A 23,834-nucleotide genomic window follows, 5' to 3' on the forward strand; every position below is an offset into this window, starting at 1 on the left:
CCCCACCCCTATTTCATGTTCTCATTCCATTTAAGAAGATGTCGTTGTTGGTAGACTCAATTGCCAAGAGGGTTGTATGAGCCAATAACAACCCCACTTCTCCTAGATGAGCTGGTCATGACTGATAAAAAAGAAACCCAAAGAACAAATGTCAAGTGAGATGTGACTCTTACTCAACAGTCTTATGCTTCAGCGTTATTGAGACTGAGCCGTCCACACCGTACTCTTCCACTCCAGATTTCCAAAGCGGAATAAACAAAACACTGGAGAACAAACTTTCCTTTCCCTAAAGAAAAAATGCATTATACGCTGAGAATTACCGCCCATTACCCCTAATGACTGACTGCACTTGGAGGGGAAAGAGGGATCCCAACCACTGATTTTAAAAATAAACTGTGACTAAAACAAATCAAAGCAGCCCTTATTACCATTCAGTATCATTAACTAGGCCTCTCACGTACAGTGTTTTCACAGGAGGAGTAACACTCAATTCTAGTCATATGGAGAGGCAGTTAGAGAAATATTAGAAGTTTTCCCAAGCAATCTGCTCTCCGCTGCTAGGCTGGGTGTTTCTCCATTTCTAATGCAACTGGTACTTTTTAGATTAGGGGATTTATACATTTGCATAACATGAATGCAGAAAATTGAGAATTGGAAGGATAAACTGGAATCCTACCATGAAAGCTGACATCCTGCCTCTGGAGCCAAAAGTGTGAGCTGACCCTACTTGGGCAGGCAGTAAAACCCAGGGAGGCATATTCCCAGCGGTGCCAACTAAGTGATCACTTCTGGGGCTGCCATCCCAATTATGAATGGTGCCCATAAGAGCTTATGGCCCAGTCAGAGGGCTGGCAGCTCAGCAGCCTCACTGCTAGCGGTGGCCATTGCTGAGGCTGCAGTTGCTTGGAGAGAGTGCTTCATGGCCAGGCACCCTCAAAGAGGGAAAAGTGGGATTGAGGGCAGGCAGGCCTCAGTGACTGGGGGAGAGGCAGTCATGGTGTACAGGCCACTGTCACCAGGGCAGGGTGGGGAGGTCTCCCTGTGCCCGTGAGTGCCCAAAAAGGATATCTCCCACTGGAACCTATTGGGAGGCCACCAGGTTTCACTGGGTGGTATCCCCACCAAGCAGCATGGCCCCATGTCATGGGCAAAGTCCCCATGGAGGTGGGAAGTGGTCCTTAATTGGTCATTTAAGTGGCTCTTTGGGCTCCCAGCGGGCAGCCAATGTGCCACTGTTCCATCTGCTAGCAAAATGGCTTAGTGGCAGGTGCCTCCTGACACCTTCCCACACTATTTTGCCAGCCTTTCGCCCTTCTCAGGCCACTGGCAATGTGCTGGTAACATTCTAGCCAAGTGGTTTATCATTAACACCAGAGCATTGGTAAGTGAAGCAAATCCTAACCCACTTCATTCTAGCAGTAAATCGATACGCTTTTTCAGTCCTATGTTAATGTGAGGGCACGGTTATCCTACAACTGAAGACCACCAGTTGTACTGTAAGTGCAGTCGGAATCTATTGTCAGGGCTTGAACTGACACCAGAGGAAATGGGAGTGAGATAGTTTAGAGGAAGGAGTTGTGCTACATCCAATTTATAGTACACAAGTTTAAAGTCAGTGTGAAATCAAAAGCGCATCACACCAACACTAGATTTGTATTATAAGTGCCCCCATAAAAGTGTTCCCCTACTGGTTCCAATGCTGTTGTTCCTTTAACATATTATGGTCATGTATGGATGGGTAAACCTTTCTGGTAATAGTGCACATAAAGGAAGGAAAAGGGAAGGTTAAAACTTGATCAACACAGACTAGAAAGGAGTTAACATTTGGAAGGTGCAATTCTAAAAAGTCATACCAGTTTCTATTCTTAATCCTTAGTGAACCAACAGAGAACCTGAAGTCAGCTGGCAGCACCAATAGTAAAAGGAATTGCTGCTGCACTCACTAATGGATGCCCCAAATGGCCCGCTAGTCATTGAGGTCATAGGATAAATATGTCTCTGGAGGAGTGTAAACAAAAAAGTGATCCGGAAACAGCTGTTCAGTTAACTCATTTGCTCACGGATCCCTTGGCTGTTTAAAGTGGTGTCTGTAATATTAAAAGGGCATTAACAATGCTACAACCTTAATCTATGCCATTGACTCAGCCGCCTGTGATTAAATGAATCACTTTGCAGCCTAATCTATATAAGGACGTTGATTGTTGCAGTCCTTTAGAGGCCACTAGAGATAATATATTACATTTAATGAAAGAATGACAAAGGGAAACTCTAATCATCCTGGTTTTATTAATGTTGCAGAGGTAATCAATTCTCCTTGTGTGAACAGTATGGGGAATTGCAAACACTTAAAATAATTAAAGCAAGTCAACAAAGATTAACATTTGTTCACTTGTCTGATTGAGGAAATATTTCTCTAAAAATATGCCTGGATATTTTTACATGTAAACTCATTACAACACTTAAAATCATGCTCATGCTGCTGGCTTCCACAAAAGCAGGGCTTGTACACCCAACTATATTGGAAGTCAAAACTTACATTTCCCTCCTGGTGTTTGACAAGGTGTTTACTAAAACTCGCTTTCACAGCCATATTTCCTTCCTCAGCATCTCCATCTCCGACTTACCCCACGTGGGTTCCAATTGAAGTTCCATTCCTCATGTTTCGAATCCACCCAGGATGACAGGTATCTCCGGAACATACAATTTTCCTCAGACTGCTGTTCTTGCCGCATTCTGAGATCCACACTCAGTGCCATGCGCCGCCATATTGACACACTCGACCTCTCCCTCAAGCAGCACCGACCCATCCTACCTCAAAGCTGTCCTTGTCCCCAATTTCATTTTATTCTTCGTCTCATCTGCACCTTAACCAGAAACTTTTCCTCTTCCTTTCAGATGCGAAGGAACACAAGCTCCAACAACTTATACCAACGTCCATCCAGGGCTCTCCACCCCTTCCCGTCCCTCTGACCCCATTCCGCCTTCTAATCCCAGCCCTTGTCGTGTATTCACCATACCCTCTGACCTTCCCCTCGCTGATGCTGAATGTTCTGTACACAGCAAAGGACTTAGTTTCATACCCTTACACCCTCACCTCAATGAATTTCGGGCTCGGCACAATGTTGAACTCTTCTTCCGCCTCCTTTGTCTCCGAGCTCACTTCTTTGGGCAGGAGTCCTCTCCCCGTTCCACGGATCCTTTCACCTGCTTCCAATATTCTCCCTCCACCTGGACTCCTCCCTCTGGCCTCTTACCTGCTCTTGATCTTTTCTTTGAGAACTGTTGACGTGACATCGACCATCTCAATTTCTCTGCTCCTCCCACCCACTCTAACCTGTCTCCTCCTGAACTCGCCGCACTCCGTTTTCTCAGGTCCAACCCTGACTTTGTTATCAAACCTGCTAACAAGGGTGGTGCTGTTGTTGTCTGACGTACTGACCTCTACCTCGCAGAGGCTGAGTGCCAACTCTCAGACATTTCTTCCTACCTCCCCCTAGACCATGACCCCACCACTGAACATCAAGCCATTGTTTCCACGACTGCCACTGACCTCATCTCCTCTGGAGATCTTCCCTCCACAGCTTCCAACCCCATAGTCTCCCACCCCAGGCAGCCTGCTTTTACCTCCTTCCCAAAATCCACAAACAGGACTGTCCCAGTAGACCAATCATCTCAGCCTGTTCCTGCCCCACAGAACTCATTTCTTCCTATCTTGACTCCGTTCTCTCTCCCCTTGTCCAGTCTCTTCCCACCTACATCCGCAATTCCTCTCACATCCTATATCATATCAACAATTTCCAGTTCCCTGGCCCTAACTGCCTCCTCTTCACCATGGATGTCCAATCCCTCTACACCTCCAATCCCCACCAGGGTGCTCTGAGGGCTCTCCGCTTCTTCCTTGAACAGAGGTCTGGACAATCACGATCCACCAACAATCTCCTCCGCCTGGCTAAACTTGTTCTCTCACTGAACAATTTCTCCCCAAAATTGTCTCATTTCCTCCAAATAAAAGGTGTGGCTATGAGTACCCGCATGGGCCCCAGTTATGTCTGTCTCTTTATGGGGTATGTGGAACATTCCTTGTTCCAGTCCTAATCAGGTCCTCTCCCACAACTCTTTCTCTGGTACATCCATGACTGTTTCGGTGCCACTTTATGCTCTTACCTGAACCTGAAAAAATTTATCAATTTTGCTTCCAATTTCCACCCCTCTGCCAACTTCACATGGTCCATCTCCGACATCTCCGTTCCATTTCTTGACCTCTCTATCTCCATTTCTGGTGATAAACAGTCCACCAATATTCATTACAAGCCCACCGGCTCCCACAGCTGCCTTGACTACAGCTCCTCACACCCCGCTTCCTGTAAGGACTCCATCCCATTCTCTCAGTTCCTGCGCCTCCGTCGCATCTGTTCCGATGATGCCACTTTCCAAAACGGCACTTCTGACATGCCTTCCTTTTTCCTTAATCATGGTTCCACCCCCCACTGTCGTTGACAGGGCCCTAGTCATGTCCGACCCATCTCCCGCGCCTCTGCCCTCAACACTTCCCCTCCCTCTCAGAATCATGATAGGGTCCCCCTTGTCCTCACTTTTCACCCCACCAGCCTCCGCATTCAAAGGATCATCCTCCGCCATTTCCGCCAACTCCAGCATGATGCCACCACCAGACACATCTTCCCTTCACCCACCTCGGCGGCATTCCGTAGGGACCGTTCTCTCCGGGACACCCCGGTTCACTCCTCCATCACCCGCAACACCTCATACCCTTCCCACGGCACCTTCCCAAATAATTGCAGAAGGTGCTACACCTGCCCCTTTACCTCCTCCCTGCTCACCGTCCAAGGGCCCAAACATTCCTTTCAGGTGAAGCAGCGTTTCACTTGTACATCCTTCAATTTAGTCTACTGCATCCGCTGCTCCCAATGTGGTCTCCTCTACATCGGGGAGACCAAACGCAGACTGGGTGACCGCTTTGTGGAACACCTCCAGTCTGTCTGCAAACATGACCCAGACCTCCCTGCCGCTTGCCATTTCAACACCCCATCCTGCTCTCATGCCCACATGTCCATCCTTGGCCTGCTGCATTGTTCCAGTGAAGCTCAACACAAACTGGAGGAACAGCACCTCATCTTCCGACTAGGCACTTTACAGCCTTCCGGACTTAACATTGAGTTCAACAACTTCAGACCATGAACTCTCCCCTCCATCCCCACCCCCTTTTTATCCCCTTTCTTCAACATTCATTTTTATTTTTTATCCACTTATTTTATTTTTATTTTTATTCATTCATCCGTCGTTTTATTCCCCTTTTTTATCCCATTTTCTATCCTTTTTTCCCATCACCGCCCCCTCCCCCCACCCTATCCCCTACAGAGCCATCTGTCACTTGTTCCATGTTGTTCTTTCAATCAACGCTACCCTTGTTCTGCTATTATCACATTCTGCTTTCCTACCTTTATGCCACTACTAGCACCTTTTTTAGCACTAACCACTGCCATTAACACTCCCTTTGTCATTTAGTTTATGACACCTTTGCCAATTCCTTCTTTGTCCCCACCTATCGCTGGCCTTCCATCCAGCTCCACCTGCCCCGCTCCCCTTAAACACTATAAATTTCATCACATTTCCACTTCTCTTCAGCTCTGAAGAAGGGTCATATGGACTCGAAACGTTAACTCTGTTTTACTCTCTCCACAGATACTGCCAGGCCTGCTGAGTTTTTCCAGCATTTTCTGTTTTTGTTTCAGAATTCCAGCATCTGCAGCATTTTGCTTTTAGCTTAAAACTTACTGGGTCTTGCTTAGACCAGTTATCAGGAAGATCCATTTGTAGGTCTTCCAGGCTGACACTTTGCGAGTTCTATTGAAGGTGTCATGGCGTGAGCACATGTTCCCACAATATTTCCAAAAGACACGACTGAGACATCCACCCAAATCAAGTTGCTGATTGCCCAGTACGAATTACACGCTCCTGTCCTTGTAGGCTCTTACCAAAGTTCAGGGAACCTACATACAGACTGACAAGAGCCAAGGCTTATGGATTCCCATGGGCAAGGGCTGGAGGTTACTAGATAAACCCACACAGGTTACTGATACAGGGCATATGCAAGCTTATTCAGCAAGGATTGGCCATTAGGGGAGTCACTTACACTAACGCATATAAGCTCCACTATGGGATCATTTGCCCAGGTTGCAGAACCAGCAGTCCTGAGTACTATAGACCTGGCTGTGTCAAGGATTACTAAATCTGTCGCAAAGCACCAAGGGACTTCAACCTCCTATCATCAGGCTTGGCCCTTAGATCCAGCTCAACTCAAAAAGCAGGTCCAATTTTTTTTCTCTCTCTCATCCACAGACCCACTGTGTTAAAACACCTTGCCTGCGGATTACTCCAGTGATATCCCTGACAGGGAAATATCCTGACTTGCTCCAGTTTGAAAGTCATCTGCAAGCCTGTTTGCCCAGGGTCAGACAATTCAGAATCAACATCCAGAGCAGTTCAAAACCATGATGGTGCCCACTGCAATCAATACAGCCATTTCACAGCCACATTATCTGCTTCCCCTACTGATATCATCAACAAGGTCTGGAATGGAAAGTAAAATGTCACAGCAATTTTTAAGAGCTTCTTTCCTTTAAAACTGTACCCCACACCCAACCCCACCCCCCCTGCCACCGCTCCCCATACCTTCCTTCTTCATTAAGTAATTCCATGTGATGAAGAACTGGAGTGCATGTAATGGAGATTCTACAAGGCATGGTTTGATTATACCTTACTATATTTGGAGCAATCTATAAGAAATTGCAGATAATTTGAATTAGGTATACCGGCACTTTGTCAATAAATGAAAGCCAATTTCTTGATTTTGTCCCAGTTCCTACATCTTATTGGGCGTGGAGATTCAGACCTACTATGGGTATGTATGTGTTCACCCGGAGCTCAGCAGTAGAGGGTTGTCACTGAGACAACTAAATGAAATTATTTGTGAGCTTTTAGCACCAGGGAGTATGGGCCAGTTTAACATGTTAGCCATTATCTGCTAACATTGGTTTCTAAAGTAAAACCCAGACTAAGACGTGATGTTTTCATTCCAATGTATTCCAAGGTCAACCACCCCTGAATTCAGGGTCCCAACTCTGTCAGATGAAGTGCAGCAGTTCAGGATTCCCATGCACTCACAGCAAAGAACGCGTTCCTCATTCCAAGTTGCAAGAACAGGGGCTGGAGTTTTCAGCCCCCCACCCCACTCCTCACTCACTGCAGCAGGTTCCCCCCGCAGCAGTGCCAGTGAGCCACTGAAATCTCTGTTCACATCAGCGGGAATAGAAGACCCCGCTAGCGTGAGGGGCTGGAAAATTCCAGGCAGGGTTATTTAAATAGGCAGGGTGGTGGAAATTACAATTCATAGTCATTCCGCCAAATGGACCAGGGACTTTTCCCAGACCAAAGCAAAAGGTTTATCTTTCTCTTTGGCTCCTTAGAGAGCACTATTTGTAGTCAATCCATTTGTTCCACTAACTTTTGGGGCTGATACTAGGCCCTGACTGTAAGGCACAGGAGCTTTCCATTTTGTATAATAGGAGTTAAGTGGAAGAAATACCAGGGTAGTCGGGAACTTTTCTCGGATATACCCACAACATGTGGGGACACAGCTGGGCAGAAGCCTTGCCTACTCGCCACTCACAGGAATGCATAGCTAAATGTAAACAGGGCAGAAACTCAATGCACCTGGGTTGCACGCCACATTCCAGCCTGCCCCTTTCAGCGGATGATGTGCCCACTCTTTATCCTCCAAATGTTTTAGGGCCTATATATCCACTAGGCCATTTGTAATGGCAATTGGAACTGGGAACGAACATGCAAATCAGCAAAATATGAGTTCCTGTTTTCATGTATCACATCACTTTATTAAATTCCTTTGAGGAAGGTTTCATAATAAGTCTCATTTGGAGATAGAACAATATAAATAGCTTTTGGATTAGATCTGCTCTGTTCCTCCCATCATGTTTCAGCTGCCTCAACCCCATAATGGTCAACTGTCCCACATTGTCTGCCATCTGTTCAGCGTATGAAAGCATCCTCGGCCAAACAACAAAATCATGCGTTGGCTGGAGACCAGCCGAGAACATCAAAGACTTGCAATTGTACTGTTGAGGGCCAAAGAGATAAGCTTTCAGTCTGTTTTGATATTGATGTGAAATAGTTGCACTAAGGAGTTTTGCTCTTGCTTCAGGTTTTGCCAGTTTGGTTGTGGTGCAAATATGGTTGTGAAAATGGTAAGGCTGGTCAGGAAAATTCACAGATACCCACCCTTAATTTGAACCAATGGAAAAGCTGGTTGAAAAGCACAAAAACACAAAGAGATTAAACTGTAACGAGCTGTAGTGCAGGTCATTCTGGAGGCAATCAATTTCCATCATTTGATAATGAAAGTAAGAACATACAAGATAGGAGCAGACGTACGTTGTTCAACCCTTCAAGCCTGCCCCACCATTCAACACCATCCTGGCTGCTTTTCTACCTTAGCTCCACCTTCTCACACTATCCCACAATCCTTAAACAAACACAAAAACAGTTCAAAGCGAATAGCTTTTCGACAAATTATACTTTCTGCGAATGTCAGGATGATTCATCTGCTTTCTATATGTAATTTGTTTTATTACTTTTTAAAAGGTTTTGCTCTTTGAGAAATATTAAATACACAATACAGAATAAAATAAGGTTGTTCATATTCATGTTCCAGGTATTTTCTTTAACCACTGTTTCCCTTTTCTCCTCTACGTCTGATGTTCGAGAACCAGTTTGATTACTCAACTTTTACACGTTTTTTTGAGCAAATAGCAGTGTAAAGAAAACTGAAACTGAAAAACATCAGCTGATCCCTGCCCATGTTAACAATTGCTCCAAATAATGAAATTGTAATCTTTGCGTTGAAGACAGAAGTATGCTGATTTATTTTCGTCTCACAAATGAGCAGATAGCAACTGGAAAGGTTCTCCATTATGCCTGACCTCCAACGACAAATCACCTATTGAACACACCCAACACCCAGGCTGTCTACTGGACTTGCAATTAGTGACAATGCTGAATTACGTATTAACCCAAAACTAGTACGTTTTATATTGCCTTCTCTGTGAGAGTTAGATATTGTAGCTAAATGTGAGACAACTCCAGAGGTATTTTAACATTTCACCTTTGAACTTGTTGATTAGAATGAGAGTCCTAGTCTCAGAGCTATGCACTGAATAAACTTTATCTCACCAGCAGCGGACAAAAGAAGCTTTAACGCCAATTTTCATAGAAAGCCGATCAATTCCAGAAACTTGCTCAAATTTCTGTTTCAAAAGACAATCTTCTATTAATAGATTTTTAAGGAACGTTAAAGTTTTCCATGTTCAGTTTCCTAAAAAAATATAATTCATGGAAATTGCTAGAATTTGCAGCATGAAGATAATCAAGTAAATATTTCCCATTACGCAAACATTAGCCTTTAACTTGGGTAAAACAAGTCTCAGTTCAGTGTAGGATCCACTGGTGCCCATTCATTCAATCATGTTCCTTCAAACAACGAGGGCACTACAAGTTGCCATACGTTGACTGTAAGAAGATGTTATCAGCTTCTGAGCTTCAAAATAACAAGGTTTACTTGCGCCATGGTTAGTTTGTGATTCAGAACACACCAAAACATTGATTCAATGGAAGCAATTTCTGCATTGAGATCAGTAGCCCTGTTTCCTATTTGGGCACCATCTACTATGCTGTAGACTTTTGGAAGTCCTGCAGCCCACTTAACATTTTGCGAAATCTAGTGATGGCGTTGCAAATATAGCATCTGTCACATGTGATGGCTTTTTGGGACCAATGAGAGTAAAGAAGGGAATGGATGGAGTTACTTGGAATCTTAACTATGTTAAATTTGAAGCATTTAAAAAGAACAGCCATCTGTGTAGAATTGCACATTGATTTGCTTATGTGATGTATTATGGAGTGGTAGTTTCCAGCTTTGAGGTACATGATTCTTTACTCTGTAATGTTTCCGGTCTTGTTGGAAGGAGCCAAGGAGGCTTCCCATATTCCAATTCCAAATATGGAGGGTCAAAAAATTAATGGGTGAGCCAACCGAAACCAACAGCCAAGGCTAGGGGCGGGAGCAGGGGATGAGGGGGGAGTCAATGGGCCAAACACTTGACCAACAAACAGGTGGGAGGTTGAAGAGGGGGACCTAAAAGACAGTAGAAGATTGCTTTGAAGTCTTTTTTAAAAAGGATGATTTTGAAATAATTCTATCTGAGAGTTATTCAGTCTAGGCTCTCCAATTGAGAAGAAATTCAAAAGATCGCAGTGCAAAGACAGTCCAGGGGAGAAAAAGTTTACACAGCTTACAGTCAAGAGATTCTGCTCCCCAAGAATGCATCTTTATTTCAAAGTGAACTTCACTGTAAGCACAGCAGAAAGGGTAAAGATATTCCATACATATTTCCTCATTCTGGAAATATGCCTTTGTGACTGAGAGATTGGTAGTGAAAACATCGGCAACGGGAGTCATTATTCTACATAATGACAAGAAGCTGTCATGGCTATAATAACATAGATTAGCATGCATATAACATATCTTTTATTCATAAGTTCATAAATAAAACATTTTATAGCAATAGTTGTCAAACTTTGAACAAAAAAATGCTTTATATTATCTACATTTCAAGATACATTGCAAATATACTGTTTGATCATTTTAAACAAATGATCCTTTGTTACACTTAAAGCCATAGCTATAAAACCCTTTGCAAAATGAATTTATGTTACATGTTGTAGCCTGGCATTGTTTTTCAAACTGTCTATATTCATTCTCTATTTTAACACTATTCTAAATTATGTGGCAACAGATATGTTTAACATAACAATAAGAAACATTTCCTTCAATCAATAGGTATATTAGGAGGGATTGTGCATTACAAATTCTCACTGCAGCATGAATTATTTTTTGCACTTGACAGTGATGGAAAGCCAGATATTCACCTCTGTCCTTGAAATAACAGACAGACACGGACAGCGATTTGCTTATTTGTTACTCCAAGCAGGCAGCTGTCATTTAGAATCCACCCTTTATTGGATTAAGACTTGACACAATTTGAAAACTCCAACTGATCAACAGGATTGGCAGTGTTTTTGTCTGTCTTTATTCCAAACATTTCAGTTCACAAACGGTAAATAGTAGTCTTCTTACAGAATATTTTTTGTCCCTCGTACACAATATTTTCTCATCGCAACAGAGGTAACTGCTAAACCATGAAGGCTGGGATTTTCCGGCCCTGTCTTGGCGGGACCTGCTATAGGGGATTAGGCAGCCCCGCCAAATTGACTTTCGACGGGATCAGACGAACATGTACGTGACTCTAAGTTGGTGTCCAACTGATGCCAAAGCCTTGCGGAATTGTCTATGCCTCAGTCCTCCACTTCCTGCTGTTTCTGTCAACATCCTCCCATCTACAAAAGATGATGGACATGCAGCAAACAATCCATTTCGAATGGGATGTCTTCATGTGGCACATCTTTGCTGACGGTTGAAGAGGTCAATCCTTGAGAGGCGGGTTCTGCCACAAGAGCCGCACATGAAGCTTCCAAGTGTTGTTGTGGGTTGCTGTTTTCACCATTGGCACTGGTTGCCAGGCTGCTGTAGCCATGGTCATCATGGTGGCGCATGTCAGCCCACACAAGGTGTCATTTTCCTCCGTCATCAGTTAGTGACTCCCAGGTGTGAAAACTGTAGTCTGGGGCATTGATGTCACTCTTGCAAACATCCTTGAAGTGGAGCTTTGGGCATCCCACTGGTTCCAGCTACCTCACCATACAGAAGGTCCTTGGGTATGCGACCATCTTCCATCCTGCGGATGTGCCTAAGCCAACGAAGCCACCTCTGTTTGGTGAGTGATAACAATCCTGGGCGCTCTGCCTGTGGGAGGACTGCTGCATTCGTGATTTTGTCCTTCCAGGATATAACCATAATGCACTACAGACAGCGAAGACGCAAATTATTCAGCATCCTTTCTTGATAACTGTAAGTCCATGTTTCACAACCATGCAACAAGATGCTGAGAGCACAGGCCTTATAAACCGTCAGCTTGGTCCTAAGGGTCAGCTTGATGTTACTCTATGTCCATTTCGTGAGTCAGCCAAAGGTGGTAGCTACTCTCCCCACGTGTGTATAAAGTTCTGCATCAAAGGACAGACAGGCTGCCTCTCCCTTCCTACCAGCTGTTATTTTCATACAAGGCACTACATTTGGAAGGTACTTTATAGGATTGTCTAACATTAGTAATAAGGACTGTTGAGGGTGACTTTCTGCTTAACACCCCACATGCTGAGGGAATAACTCATGAGTACATCTGGAAACATCGCTCGCCCTTTTAAAATAATTTCAAAGCATAATGTTCAGCCAGACACAGTGGCTGAATATAGTAAAATCTTGTGATTTGTGAATGGAGCGGCAACACTTAAATTTGGCAGCCATTTTAGTGAAAGGAGGCAGTGGTTAAAGTGCGGCAGTGACACTTGGCAGAGGGTCAAAGTAACAGTCCATGGTCAGCACAAGTGAAATTCTCAGGTATGCAGGTTTACAGCTAAGGGGACACTTGGTCAAACTGGAGATTGTCCAATTATATTGTTAGCTAACATCAAAAAGAACAATAAAATAGAAGCCTTAAAGCTTTCACACCTTGTTATATTCTCACGTAACCTGCAATGTGTGACTCTATTATACAAAGTAAATGATAAAACTGTGTAAATAGTGATCAGTGATGAATCACAACAGAGGGTGAAAATTACAGATATATTCTATCATGCATATTGATGTCAGAATATGTTTTTCAAAAAAAAATGTAGGAGTATACTTACAATATTAAATCACTATGCCTGGCTAAACATTGTGTTTTAAACTAGCTAGAAGACAGTAATGCTTCAGAATATTCTCATCAGGTGTTCAACAGGAGATACTTTCATGTAAAAACAACTCAAAGTAAACATAACATCGTATGGTTCTGTCCAATAGTGTGATCTGGCAATCCAACTACCTGCACTCAATTTGAGGAGTAAGTTATTGATTCTGTATGTACAATTCTAGATAAATATTAATTAACACGTCCCTGCAAACAAGGAGTTAAAGTAATTCCCAATATCACTGTACTAAATTAAAACAATATGAGCAACAAGTAAAAAAGTAAAAGGGACAAAGATAATATGGAACATACCCAATTTGCAGCTATTAATAAAATGATGTAGTAATTTGTCTGGAGACATCACATTATATTTAACAGTCCGGCGGACTCCACGTTAAATTATTTACTGGGTCCTTCATCAGTTCAACACTAAATGTGGTATTACCCACGGAAAACGGTGTTCCACAGATGCTGAGGCAGGTACCAATCAACAATTTTTTGACTGCTGACATTTTAATTACTTCAAACAGTTTCAACAGTTATTGTACATCAAAGTGAAGCTTTTCACCTCAGGAGTTCTAGAAAAGTCAACACAGCAAATAGGTAGGTAGCCAAGAAAAGATAGGTGACTTCAAGAAATACTTAGGCCTGAATCTTTCCTGTGTCAGGCGGGCCCGGTGGGAGTGGTCGTTGAGCTGACCACCACCTGCGATCGGCTCCACACCGCCGTTTACGCGGGCGGGCCAATTAAGGCCCACCAAGTGTAATATGTGAGTGGAAGCACTGAGAGCTTCCGATGCCCGCAAAAGAGCGCTTCTTAAAAAAATGCAATAAAAATTTAATGAAACATGAGATGGGACATGTTTTTATTTTTCAGAAAAAAGTTTTTATTTAATTTGTAAAAGCTTTCGGAAACCTCATCCCGCTCATGGATGAGATTTCCTAAAAAACGTAAAGGCCGCTTGGCCTTTTCGCCTGCCCTCCAACCGTAAGGTTAGATGGGCGGCATGAAATTCAGGTTAAGAACCTGCTTAATGGCCTTAATAGGCCTATCAATTATCGGCGGGCACGCAGCCGACTCCGGCGTGCGCCTGCCGAACGAAATATCGCGGGACAGCGAGATGACTTTGGGATGCACGCCTGACATCATCGTGCGTCATTTTACATGTCGGCGTGTCGGGCCCACCCCGACTGTAAAATCCTGGCCTAAGGATAGGCCATTTGTTCCCTCTGCTCTTATAACCTAGACCTATCCATCCAGCTATCTTCAAATTCCACCTTACCTACATTAATTAAATTCAATCCCACATTTACTACAATATCAAACTCCATGACACATTAAATAAGGTACCTAAACTGTCAGTGGAAATACTCAGGTGATCACAATTAGATCTCCCACTTGATCAGAATTGCAGTTTATACAACAACAACTTATATTTTTGTAACGCCTTTAATGCCCCAGATCTTCCAGTCCTAATCGCCTGGTTGGCTGCACCCATGAGAAAGCCTGGAATGAATATTGCCAATAATACAACAAGTACACACTTCAATCATATAGTGGCATCAGGCGGGGTTTTCCCGCCCAGCCCACCACCGGGATCATCTGGTGTCACAGAAAGTCAATGGACCTTTGGCTGGGCCGCCGAATCTCCCGCAATGGGTCCCGCCACGACAGGGCCAGAAAATCCCAGCCATCATCTCATTCAACAACGTATATTTATATGTCACCTTTAACATAATAAACGCCCCAGGGTGTTTCACAGGAGCATCACAAAACCAAATATGACACCGAGCTACATAGGAAGATATTAGGTCACGTGACTAAAAGCTTGGTCAAAGAGGTAAGTTTTATGGAGTCTCTTAAAGGAGGGAAGAGAAGTAGAGAGGCAGAGAAGTGTAGGGAGGGAATTCCAGAACTTGGGGTCTAGGCAACTGAAGACATAGCCACCAATGATGGAGCAATTAAAGGCTTGGATGCTAAAGAGGCCAGAATTAGAAGAGCACAGATATCTCGGAGAGGTGTGGGGTTGGAGGAGGTTACAGAGATAAGGAAGGGCAAGGCCATGGAGGGATTTGAAAACAAGGATGAGAATTTTCAAATCAACACGTTGCTTAATCAGGAGCCAATGTTGATCAGCAAGCACAGATGTGTTTAATTGGTCCCTAGATTACTGGTCCAATGACATTACCCTATGCAGGAGGCCAGCCAGGAGTATGCTGGTATAGTCATGTTTAGAGGTAACAAAGACTAGTGAGGGTTTCGGCAGTAAATGAGCTGAGGCAGGGATTAAGTCAGGCAATGTAACAGAGGTGAAAATAGGTGGTCTCAGTGATGACATGAATATGTGTTTGGAAGCTCACCTTGGGGTCAAATATGATACCAAGGTTGCAAACAGTTTGGGTTAGTCTCCAACTGTTACTCAGGAAAGGGATGGGGTCAGAAGCTAGGGAATGGATTTTAGAGCAGGGACCAAAAACAATGGCTTCAGTCATCCCAATATTTAATTGGAGGAAATTTCTGCTCATCCGGTAGTGGATGTCGGACAAGGAGTGTGACAATTTAGCAACACTGGAGGATTCGAGCGAGGTGGTGGTGAGGTGGAGCTGGGTGTCATCAACGTACATCTGAAAATTAATGCCATGTTTTTGGATGATGTCGCCAAGGGGCAGAAGTGGATGAGAAATAGGAGAGGTGGGGGCAAGGATTGATCCTTGGGAGACACCAGAGGTAATGTTGGAGAAGCCACTGCAAGTGATTCTCTGCCTATAATTAGACAGATAAGAATGGAACGAGGTGAGGGCAGTCCCAGCCAGCTGAATGACAGTGGAGAGGCTGTGGAGGAAGATGGTGTGGTCAACTGTGTCAGGAACTACAGGCAGGTCAAGAAGGACAAGGAGAGATAGTTTATTTTTGTCACATTCACATAGGATGTCATTTGTGACTTTGATAAGAGCCATTTGGGTACTGTAGCAGGAGCAGGAATCTGATTGGATGAATTCAAATATGGAGTTCCGGAAAAGATGGGCAGGAGTTTGTGAGGTGATAGCAAGTTCAAGGACTTTGGAGAGGAAAGGGAGATTGGAGATGAAATGGTAGTTTGGAAGGATGGTGGGGTTGAGGTTTGGCTTTTTTGAAGACAGGAGTGATGATGGCAGATTTAAAGGTTAGATTTAAACATGGGGACCAGGAGGGAAGTCGATGGTGAACAGTTTAGTGGGAATAGTGTCAGGAAAGGGGGAGGTGGGTCTCATTGACAAGAAAAGCTCAGAGCGAGCATGACAGGATATAGGCAAGGAACTAGAGAAAGATGCAAGTTCAGAGTTAGGGCAGGGGGGTTTTTAGCGGAGCTTTTGCCTGGTATGCACCAGCCAACAAAAAATGGCATATCTGAACTTATATCAATGAAGATTTAACAACTCCTATTCCAACTCATTTTGAATCAGATTACTCATCTTCCATGGAAATAATTTGTGGCTTCAGAATTACTAAACTTCTAATGCAACATTATCCCCGCTCAGCCACTACCCCAAGGCCCAGCTTGTACAACCTATTTTCCAGATTGGACCTATTCAGGCCCACTCCAGCCTTGGTTCTGTCCAAGCCTCGAGGGTACATGGCCTTGTTGTGAATCAGTCTGCTGCTTTAGGCCCCGTAGTACTCAGAGAAGCTGTGTTGGCTGATTGGGAACTGAGCATATGTCCAGGGATCTGATTGGCGCAATCTGATTTGTTTGAAGCTCATTTTATTTTCAACCAGTAAAGGTCTATACTGTTATGGTGTCATTCACATAGGCCCAGTTTTTATATATACATATACATCTTATAAATAAATTGCAAAATATTTCTGGATAAACCCTTAGCAATTAATTCTCTTGTGTGATCACCATCATAGGGAATGAGTGAAAATCTTTTCATCAATAATTATATTCCATTAACTTGTCATGACTTCAAAGGAGGATTTCTCCCTTCCCCAAACAATTTGATTACAATTACTAACAGGGGGAATTTAACCCCAAACATGTACGGTGGTATAGAAAGACATTGGTGATGTAAAAACAGGATAAAACTCACAGGTAATTGAAAGAGGTTTACTATAAGTAATGTCAGGTTAACTAGGAGTGCTTTCAAAGCTTAGTCTAATTCCTAGCTTTGAATAATGACTAGGGCAACTGTTTAGGCTCAGTTTCTGAAAGATAACAAATCACTTGCCCTAAATATCCCTAAATTGTTTGAACTTCATTCTCACCATTTCTAGTGATACCTGAACTCCTTTTAGGTTATAGTCTGAGGTATTCATTATTTTACAGCTTTTCATTTATGAGCTACTATTTGACAAAGGAAAAAGACTGCATTTGTTAGAGATATAATCCAGACATGTGCGGCAGAAAGTTGAATGAAATCATGCATTAAATATGAATTTATAAATGGTAATACATTACAGTCGAGTGCCAGGCTCTTCAAAGTGCTACCACTTGCTTCAAATGATTGAATCTCAACTCCTTCAGTGGTTGTCACTGATGTGCTGTGCTAGACAACTGATATGAAGACAAAGAAGCTGACAGCTTGTCTTCACTCATTCTTCACAACTTTGAGTGAAATAATCTTCAGGAGCTACAGAAGGGTGATCCTTCCATTGTATCAGTGTGAAAGGAATAACCCAAGCCTGCAGTTTCTAGTGTTATTCTGACCCTGGATGATGCCAGCACATTGTCCCCTCTCACCAGGAGTCTTGAACTCAATCTAACCAAGAGGATATGGGCTTTGTTATTGTGTGATCTATTGGGGTCAAAGAGTCAGTGAGAATCAGGACAAAGGGTGTCGGACATTTTACCAAGGAAACACAGACAAATAACAACTGATGTTGATCTCTGCTGCTGTTCAAATGAATTTAAACCATTGGTTTCAGAAGCTTGTGATGTTCTTTCTCCCCTCAAAAATCTTCTGATTCTGGAAACATATTTCATCAATAAATAACTTTTTAAACATATTATTGGTCAAAAAAAGTCAGAAGGATAGGGTTAAGTGAGGTTGTTTTCTTCACAAAAAGAAATCTGATACTTTTTTCAAGTGTTGAAGTTAGCTCTCCCCCCATGACTGAGGTTGTAAATGCATGGTCCATTATGGAAGGTCCCACATTCAATCCCCCTGTCGATATGAAGATAGCTGATCAGTTTGACTGGTAATAGAGGAGCTGCCATTAGTTTCTGCAACCCTGAATCAGGTGGGTATAACACCAGTAAAGGTTCTCATTCATAAATAGGGGGCGATGAGTCCTGCTGGGATTTGCAGCTGTATGGACAGTGGGTGAGATTGAGAGTAGGCTTGGCTGCAATTTCTCATCACAGTCAAATAACCTGCCAGCACTCATTGTGTCGACTCACTCAGGAAGAATATTTGCTTGACTGGGTACTGGGTAGCAGTAAGGGCACGTGAAACCCCAACACAAGGAAGTACCTTTTAGAGAGGAGGAGGGAGAAGGGGCAGAGCCAGTTCAGGTTCAACTAAAAGCGTGTCTAATGTAATGCATGTTAAATTGCTTGTTATACTACCTTTAATATTTACTGTACCAAGTTTGATGTGGGAAGTACTTACACAACACATATCATATCTCTCACTTGCGGTGCACTCACCTTTGAGCATTGCTTGTGATTTCGACACCAATTCAGGGATCCATTATTCTGCAAAAAAAAGAAAGCTGTTAAAACAAGAACAAGATATTTATATTTTTATTATCATTTGCACATCCTGTAGTTAGTTTTTAATTGACAGTAATCTAAACAGTATTTAACTGTTTCTTTTAGCTCACAAAGTAGCTCAGCCTTGCAGTGATTTCTGTAACAGATCTGCATACTAGTGGTGGCCTGCAGGTATGATCTGAATTGTTCTGCAAAAAAAAATCACATTCCTGTGTAAATGCTCCTCTCTTACAATTCCCCTTACCTCCACCCCAAGGACATATCAAAAAAAATTACACAGGCAGAATCCATAATTTTGCCACTTGAAAAACTAAGGGCTGCAGCTTTCCAGTCACAGAATCACAGTGCAGAAGAGGCCCTTCGGCCCATCGAGTCTGCACCGACATGTGAGAAACACCTGACCTACCTACCTAATCCCATTTACCAGCACTTGGCCCATAGCCTTGAATGTTATGATGTGCCAAGTGCTCATCCAGGTACATTTTAAAGGATGTGAGGCAACCCGCCTCCACCACCCTCCCAGGCAGTGCATTCCAGACTGTCACCACCCTCTGGGTAAAAAAGTTTTTCCTCACATCCCCCTAAACCTCCTGCCCCTCACCTTGAAATTATGTCCCCTTGTGACCCTTCAACTAAGGGGAACAGCTGCTCCCTATCCACCCTGTCCATGCCTCTCATAATCTTGTACACCTCGATCAGGTCGCCCCTCAGTCTTCTCTGCTCCAACGAAAACAACCCAAGCCTATCCAACCTCTCTTCATAACTTAAATGTTTCATCCCAGGCAACATCCTGGTGAATCTCCTCTGCAACCCCGCCCCCCCAGTGCAATCACATCCTTCCTATAATGTGGCGACCAGAACTGCACACAGTACTCCAGCTGTGGCTATTATGTCCTATTATGTGATCCCAGGGGCTGAGCCCAGTGTGCGTAGAAGTGGGACTTTACCAACAATTGTGTAGGGTGCCATTAGCACCGATGTATGTCCAGTGCAATTTTTCAACAAGCATCTTTCTGCTGTTATCGTGAGTCATGAGGATCAGTAAAGTCCCACGTTTGAACCTGATGGGCAGATTTCAATGCCTTCCCCCGCCAACTCTGCTCCCCCGCCCCCCACACACACACACACACACACACACATACACACACACACACACACATACATACACATACACACACACACATACACACACACACACACACACACACACACACAAACACAGGCAAGTTTGGAGGTGTGAGGCCATTTAACTGGGTGGGACAGTGTGAGGCAGGAACCTGCCGCCTTCCTGCCTCCACCCAATTAATTTCAGGGCCAGAAGGCAGGCGGGAAGCTTCTTGCCCAGACGCCAATTGAGGCCTTCAAGCGGGCACTTAATGTCCACTTCGGGGCTTCCCACTGCCACTGGTATTCAACCAGCAGCGCGCAGGGGAAGTCGCCTCACAGAGAACCTGTAAAAGCAAATCCAAGCGGACTCCCAGGTGGAGGGGAGGATGTTGGGGGGTAGCCCCCTTGTTCAAGGGCGCTCAGTGCCTGATCGAGGGGCTAGGCATCGGGCAGGGTGCTGAGGTCCACTTCCCCTCCCCCCCCTACTCTTTCCTCCAAAACCCCTCTGCCTCCCAGGTAACAAACTCCTCACCATGACTTCCACTCTGCCATCACTCGCATGTGGCCTTGGTCCCTTGGCAATTCCAAGCCCCTGGTACAGCAACCACTGCTCCCGGTGGCGCTGATGGGCAATGGAGGGCTGCCAGCCCCTGATTGGCTGGCAGCTCTCAGGGCTAGGATTTCTTCCCCCAGGATCTTAAATCCACGGAAGGCCCGCTGGCCAGTTAAGTGCCCAGTGGGCACTTAATTCTGGTGGGACTTCCCCAAAGGAGGGGATGCAGGGCTCCCGCCAGTTCTCCATCCCAATGGGCGAGACCCCGTCACCAACACTAAATTCCACCTGATGTGCGCTCAGTCAGAGCAGCAGTGGGGAGAGGGGCATTATAATTGGCCAGAATATTCCTGCAGTAGGGAGGAAGAAGTCAAATCAGCCAGTGCTAAGAGAAATGACATCAAACAGATGAAGGCAAAATTGGGTTTGGCTATAAACAGCCTCACAACGTTCACTAGGGAGGAGGTAAAAATCACCGCTCCTGATTGCTACTCAGTGATTCCTGATTCAATGTGTACATGCGCAGGTGCCAGATTAAAACAGGATTGTGAAATCTCCCATGGCGGAACTTTCAAAATCCCGCCCAAAGTCAGTGGACTTTTGGCCCCTCTCCAAATTTTCTGGTCCTGCCCATGATCAGAAAATCCCAGCCCCCGTGTCAAATAGCCTATCAATGTGCACGGTTTCAGGCCCTAAATAAAAGTTAGATCCCAAAGAGCTTGCGGCCAAAGCTGAGCGAGGATCTTCAAGGGAAGCTGGCAAAACTGCAGGTTTAGAAAAGATTACAGTCAGAACGTTACTTTTTTATTTTGTTACTCACTACGATGCAATATTTTAAAAAGCAGCGTCCCCATGGTGTATATCTTTTACATATGCAGCACATCTAATTGCTCTCTACTTTGGAATCAGTATATAACAAAAATATACCAGCAATTCTTTCAAATGCATCATGATGAAAATAAATCAGCACCACTTGGCGGTGAAACAGACAACGTCAGAACGTCATTAGCTCTGATACAGCATGACCGACCGTAACTGCCTTCTGAAAGACATTTTAATAATAACCCACTCAAGAAGGCATAAAACAATCAGTCAATGAGACTATTGTGCACAGCTTCTCATGGAATATTTAGAGTCATTTTCCCAACATATCATTTTTCCAGAGAGTCTTTAATTTTAATTACGGCATCATTTTATAATCTAATTGGTGCTAAGGTGCTACAAGCGTGCCATTTCCCAATCTCCCCACCCACTAAGTTTTACGCTGCGGGAGAGTCAACTTAATAATGTCGCATCCCTTAAGGGCTGCAGTGAACTTTGATCCTTTTGGTGGAGGGGTACAATTACCCTGAAAAATTGAGCAAATCTTTGACATTTCAAAATACAGCTCTATGATTCAATAGTAATTTGTGAAGCATTGCTTTGCTTCCAATGCCTTTGTTGAGACTTAAAATGGGACATCTTGATATTGATCATAACAAATCCAGAAAGCTCTCAGTCACAGAAGCTAAAAAAATTAAAAAACGTTAAAAAAATATATAGAATGAGAAAAGTCAAGCATTCATGAAACCAATTCCATGCACATGTATGATCAATCCTATCATAGGTCCCATCCCCAACTATCACATAACGTCGTATCTGGGTCTCCAATAAGCATTGTCCCAACTTTACACCCCTGCAATTGGCAAGAACAGAATAGTCAAGCAGTGAAAATCATCAGGATCCCCTGCAGTACACCGTTCCTGCCAGAAACACACACAGGTCAATATTTTTTAACTTCACATACCATCTTTAAAAAAAAGTGACTATTCTTTTGTTTTTTCACTTTAATCATACTGTATTTCACACAGTTTGTACTGAACATGTGGAGAGATGACTTTTAGGATGGAAATCTCAGCCTCCTGCTATTAAATGCAGTGCCCTAAAAGACTAAAAATCATTGACACTGGACAAATACTATTAAAATGTCATAAGTCATGACCCGAAAGCCAGTGATGCCTGACAGCGTCGAATGGCTGATTGCCAAAACGCGGCTGGTAAATGGAAGCTTGGCATTTACCAGCTTATTTCAAATACAGCTACTGTTAGGTGGAACAGTGACAAACTAAGCTACATTTCAGGAGGAGCTGGTGGAAAGACTAAAGCTTGTCCTATTGGTCATTTGATAGCTGGAGTGAGTCATTTCTCAATCCACAAGAAATAAGGGAATATGAGATCTCTTCAGCCAAATAAAAATCTACATCACTTGCATCAATTAAAGGTTAACTTGCTGTGATCTAAGTGTTCTTTGTTGCAGGAGATCACAAACAGCTTAGCAGCTGCGCACATAATGCCTTAGATAGCTGAAAGTATTCAATGTTATTATGATGTATTCAATGAGTATTCAAGAGTATTCATTGCTATTAAGTTGTCCAATCTTCACCGATGGATCTTTGGATACTAAAGAAATTAAGGGCATATTGGGATAATGCAACAAAGTTGTATTGAGGAGGCAGGTGACATAGTGGCATTGTCACTAGGCCAGAGACCCAGGGTAATGCTCGGGACCTGAGTTTGATTTCCACCATGGTAGATGGTGAAATTTGAATTCAATAAAAAATCTGGAATGAAAAGTCTAATGATGACCATGAAACCATTGTCGATTGTTGTAAAAACCCATCTGGTTCACTAATGTCCTTTAGGGAAGGAAGTCTGACATCCTTACCTGGTCTGGCCTGCGTGTGACTCCTACCCACAGTTATGTGGTTGACTCTTAAATGCACTCTGAAATGGTCTAGCAAGCCACTCAGTTGTATCAAACTGCTTAAAGTCTAAAAGGAAACCGGACAGACCACCTGGCATCGACCTAGGTACCAGACAGCACTGTGGGTGTAGCTCGCCACCACCTTCTCAAGGGCAATTAATGCTGGCCTAGCCAGCAACACCCACATCCCATGAATGAATTAAAAAATGTAGATTATTGATTACCCATGATTAATTGAATGACGGGGCAGGGTCAAATGCCCTTTTCGTGTTCCTAATCCTCAAGTTCTTATGTTCTGCTATTAAACTTTCTGATCGGCATTTAGCATGCAGAGATTTTCTTTTCTTCCTTAATTTCCTTCATCCTTCGCTGTACCTGGTGATTCTTGCTGAAGTATGGTGCCGACGTTCAGGTAGCCATTTTTTATTATCAGACAAGACCATGAGTGCTGAAGGTTAATCCTACATGAAGGACACACAGCCTGATCCTTATCACTTTACTTTCACTCATGCCCATTTTTCAGCACAACTTGGTCCAGAGTGGTAAGGAATAGCAAACATGTCCACTATTTTTTATTGAAACCCCTACTGACTCTGAAGCTGAAATCAGACAACAAAACCTGAACCAAGAATCACCTTTGTTGCCAGCATAACTCAGTATCTCATTGTGCAGTGCATGCCACAGTGCCCCATCATGGGAAGCTTGTGAATTTGTGCCTACATGATGCATTCAGTCTGTATTTGATTCTGATGCCCTCATGCACTGCTGAAGAATTACTACTTCTCTTCAAATGAGATGTT

General features: G+C 43.7%; 1 protein-coding gene across 1 annotated transcript in view; it reads right to left on the reverse strand.

Moving 5' to 3' along the window:
* Positions 1–23,834, reverse strand: part of anos1 (anosmin 1) — a 193,040-nt gene that overhangs the window by 157,386 nt on the left and 11,820 nt on the right. The window contains exon 2 of the mRNA XM_078545237.1: positions 18,566–18,613. Coding sequence (XP_078401363.1) covers positions 18,566–18,613 — 48 coding nt within the window. The remainder of the gene's footprint in view (positions 1–18,565; positions 18,614–23,834) is intronic.

The sequence above is a fragment of the Cetorhinus maximus genome, chromosome 7 (assembly GCF_964194155.1).
Source record: "Cetorhinus maximus chromosome 7, sCetMax3.hap1.1, whole genome shotgun sequence".
Taxonomy (NCBI): domain Eukaryota; kingdom Metazoa; phylum Chordata; class Chondrichthyes; order Lamniformes; family Cetorhinidae; genus Cetorhinus; species Cetorhinus maximus.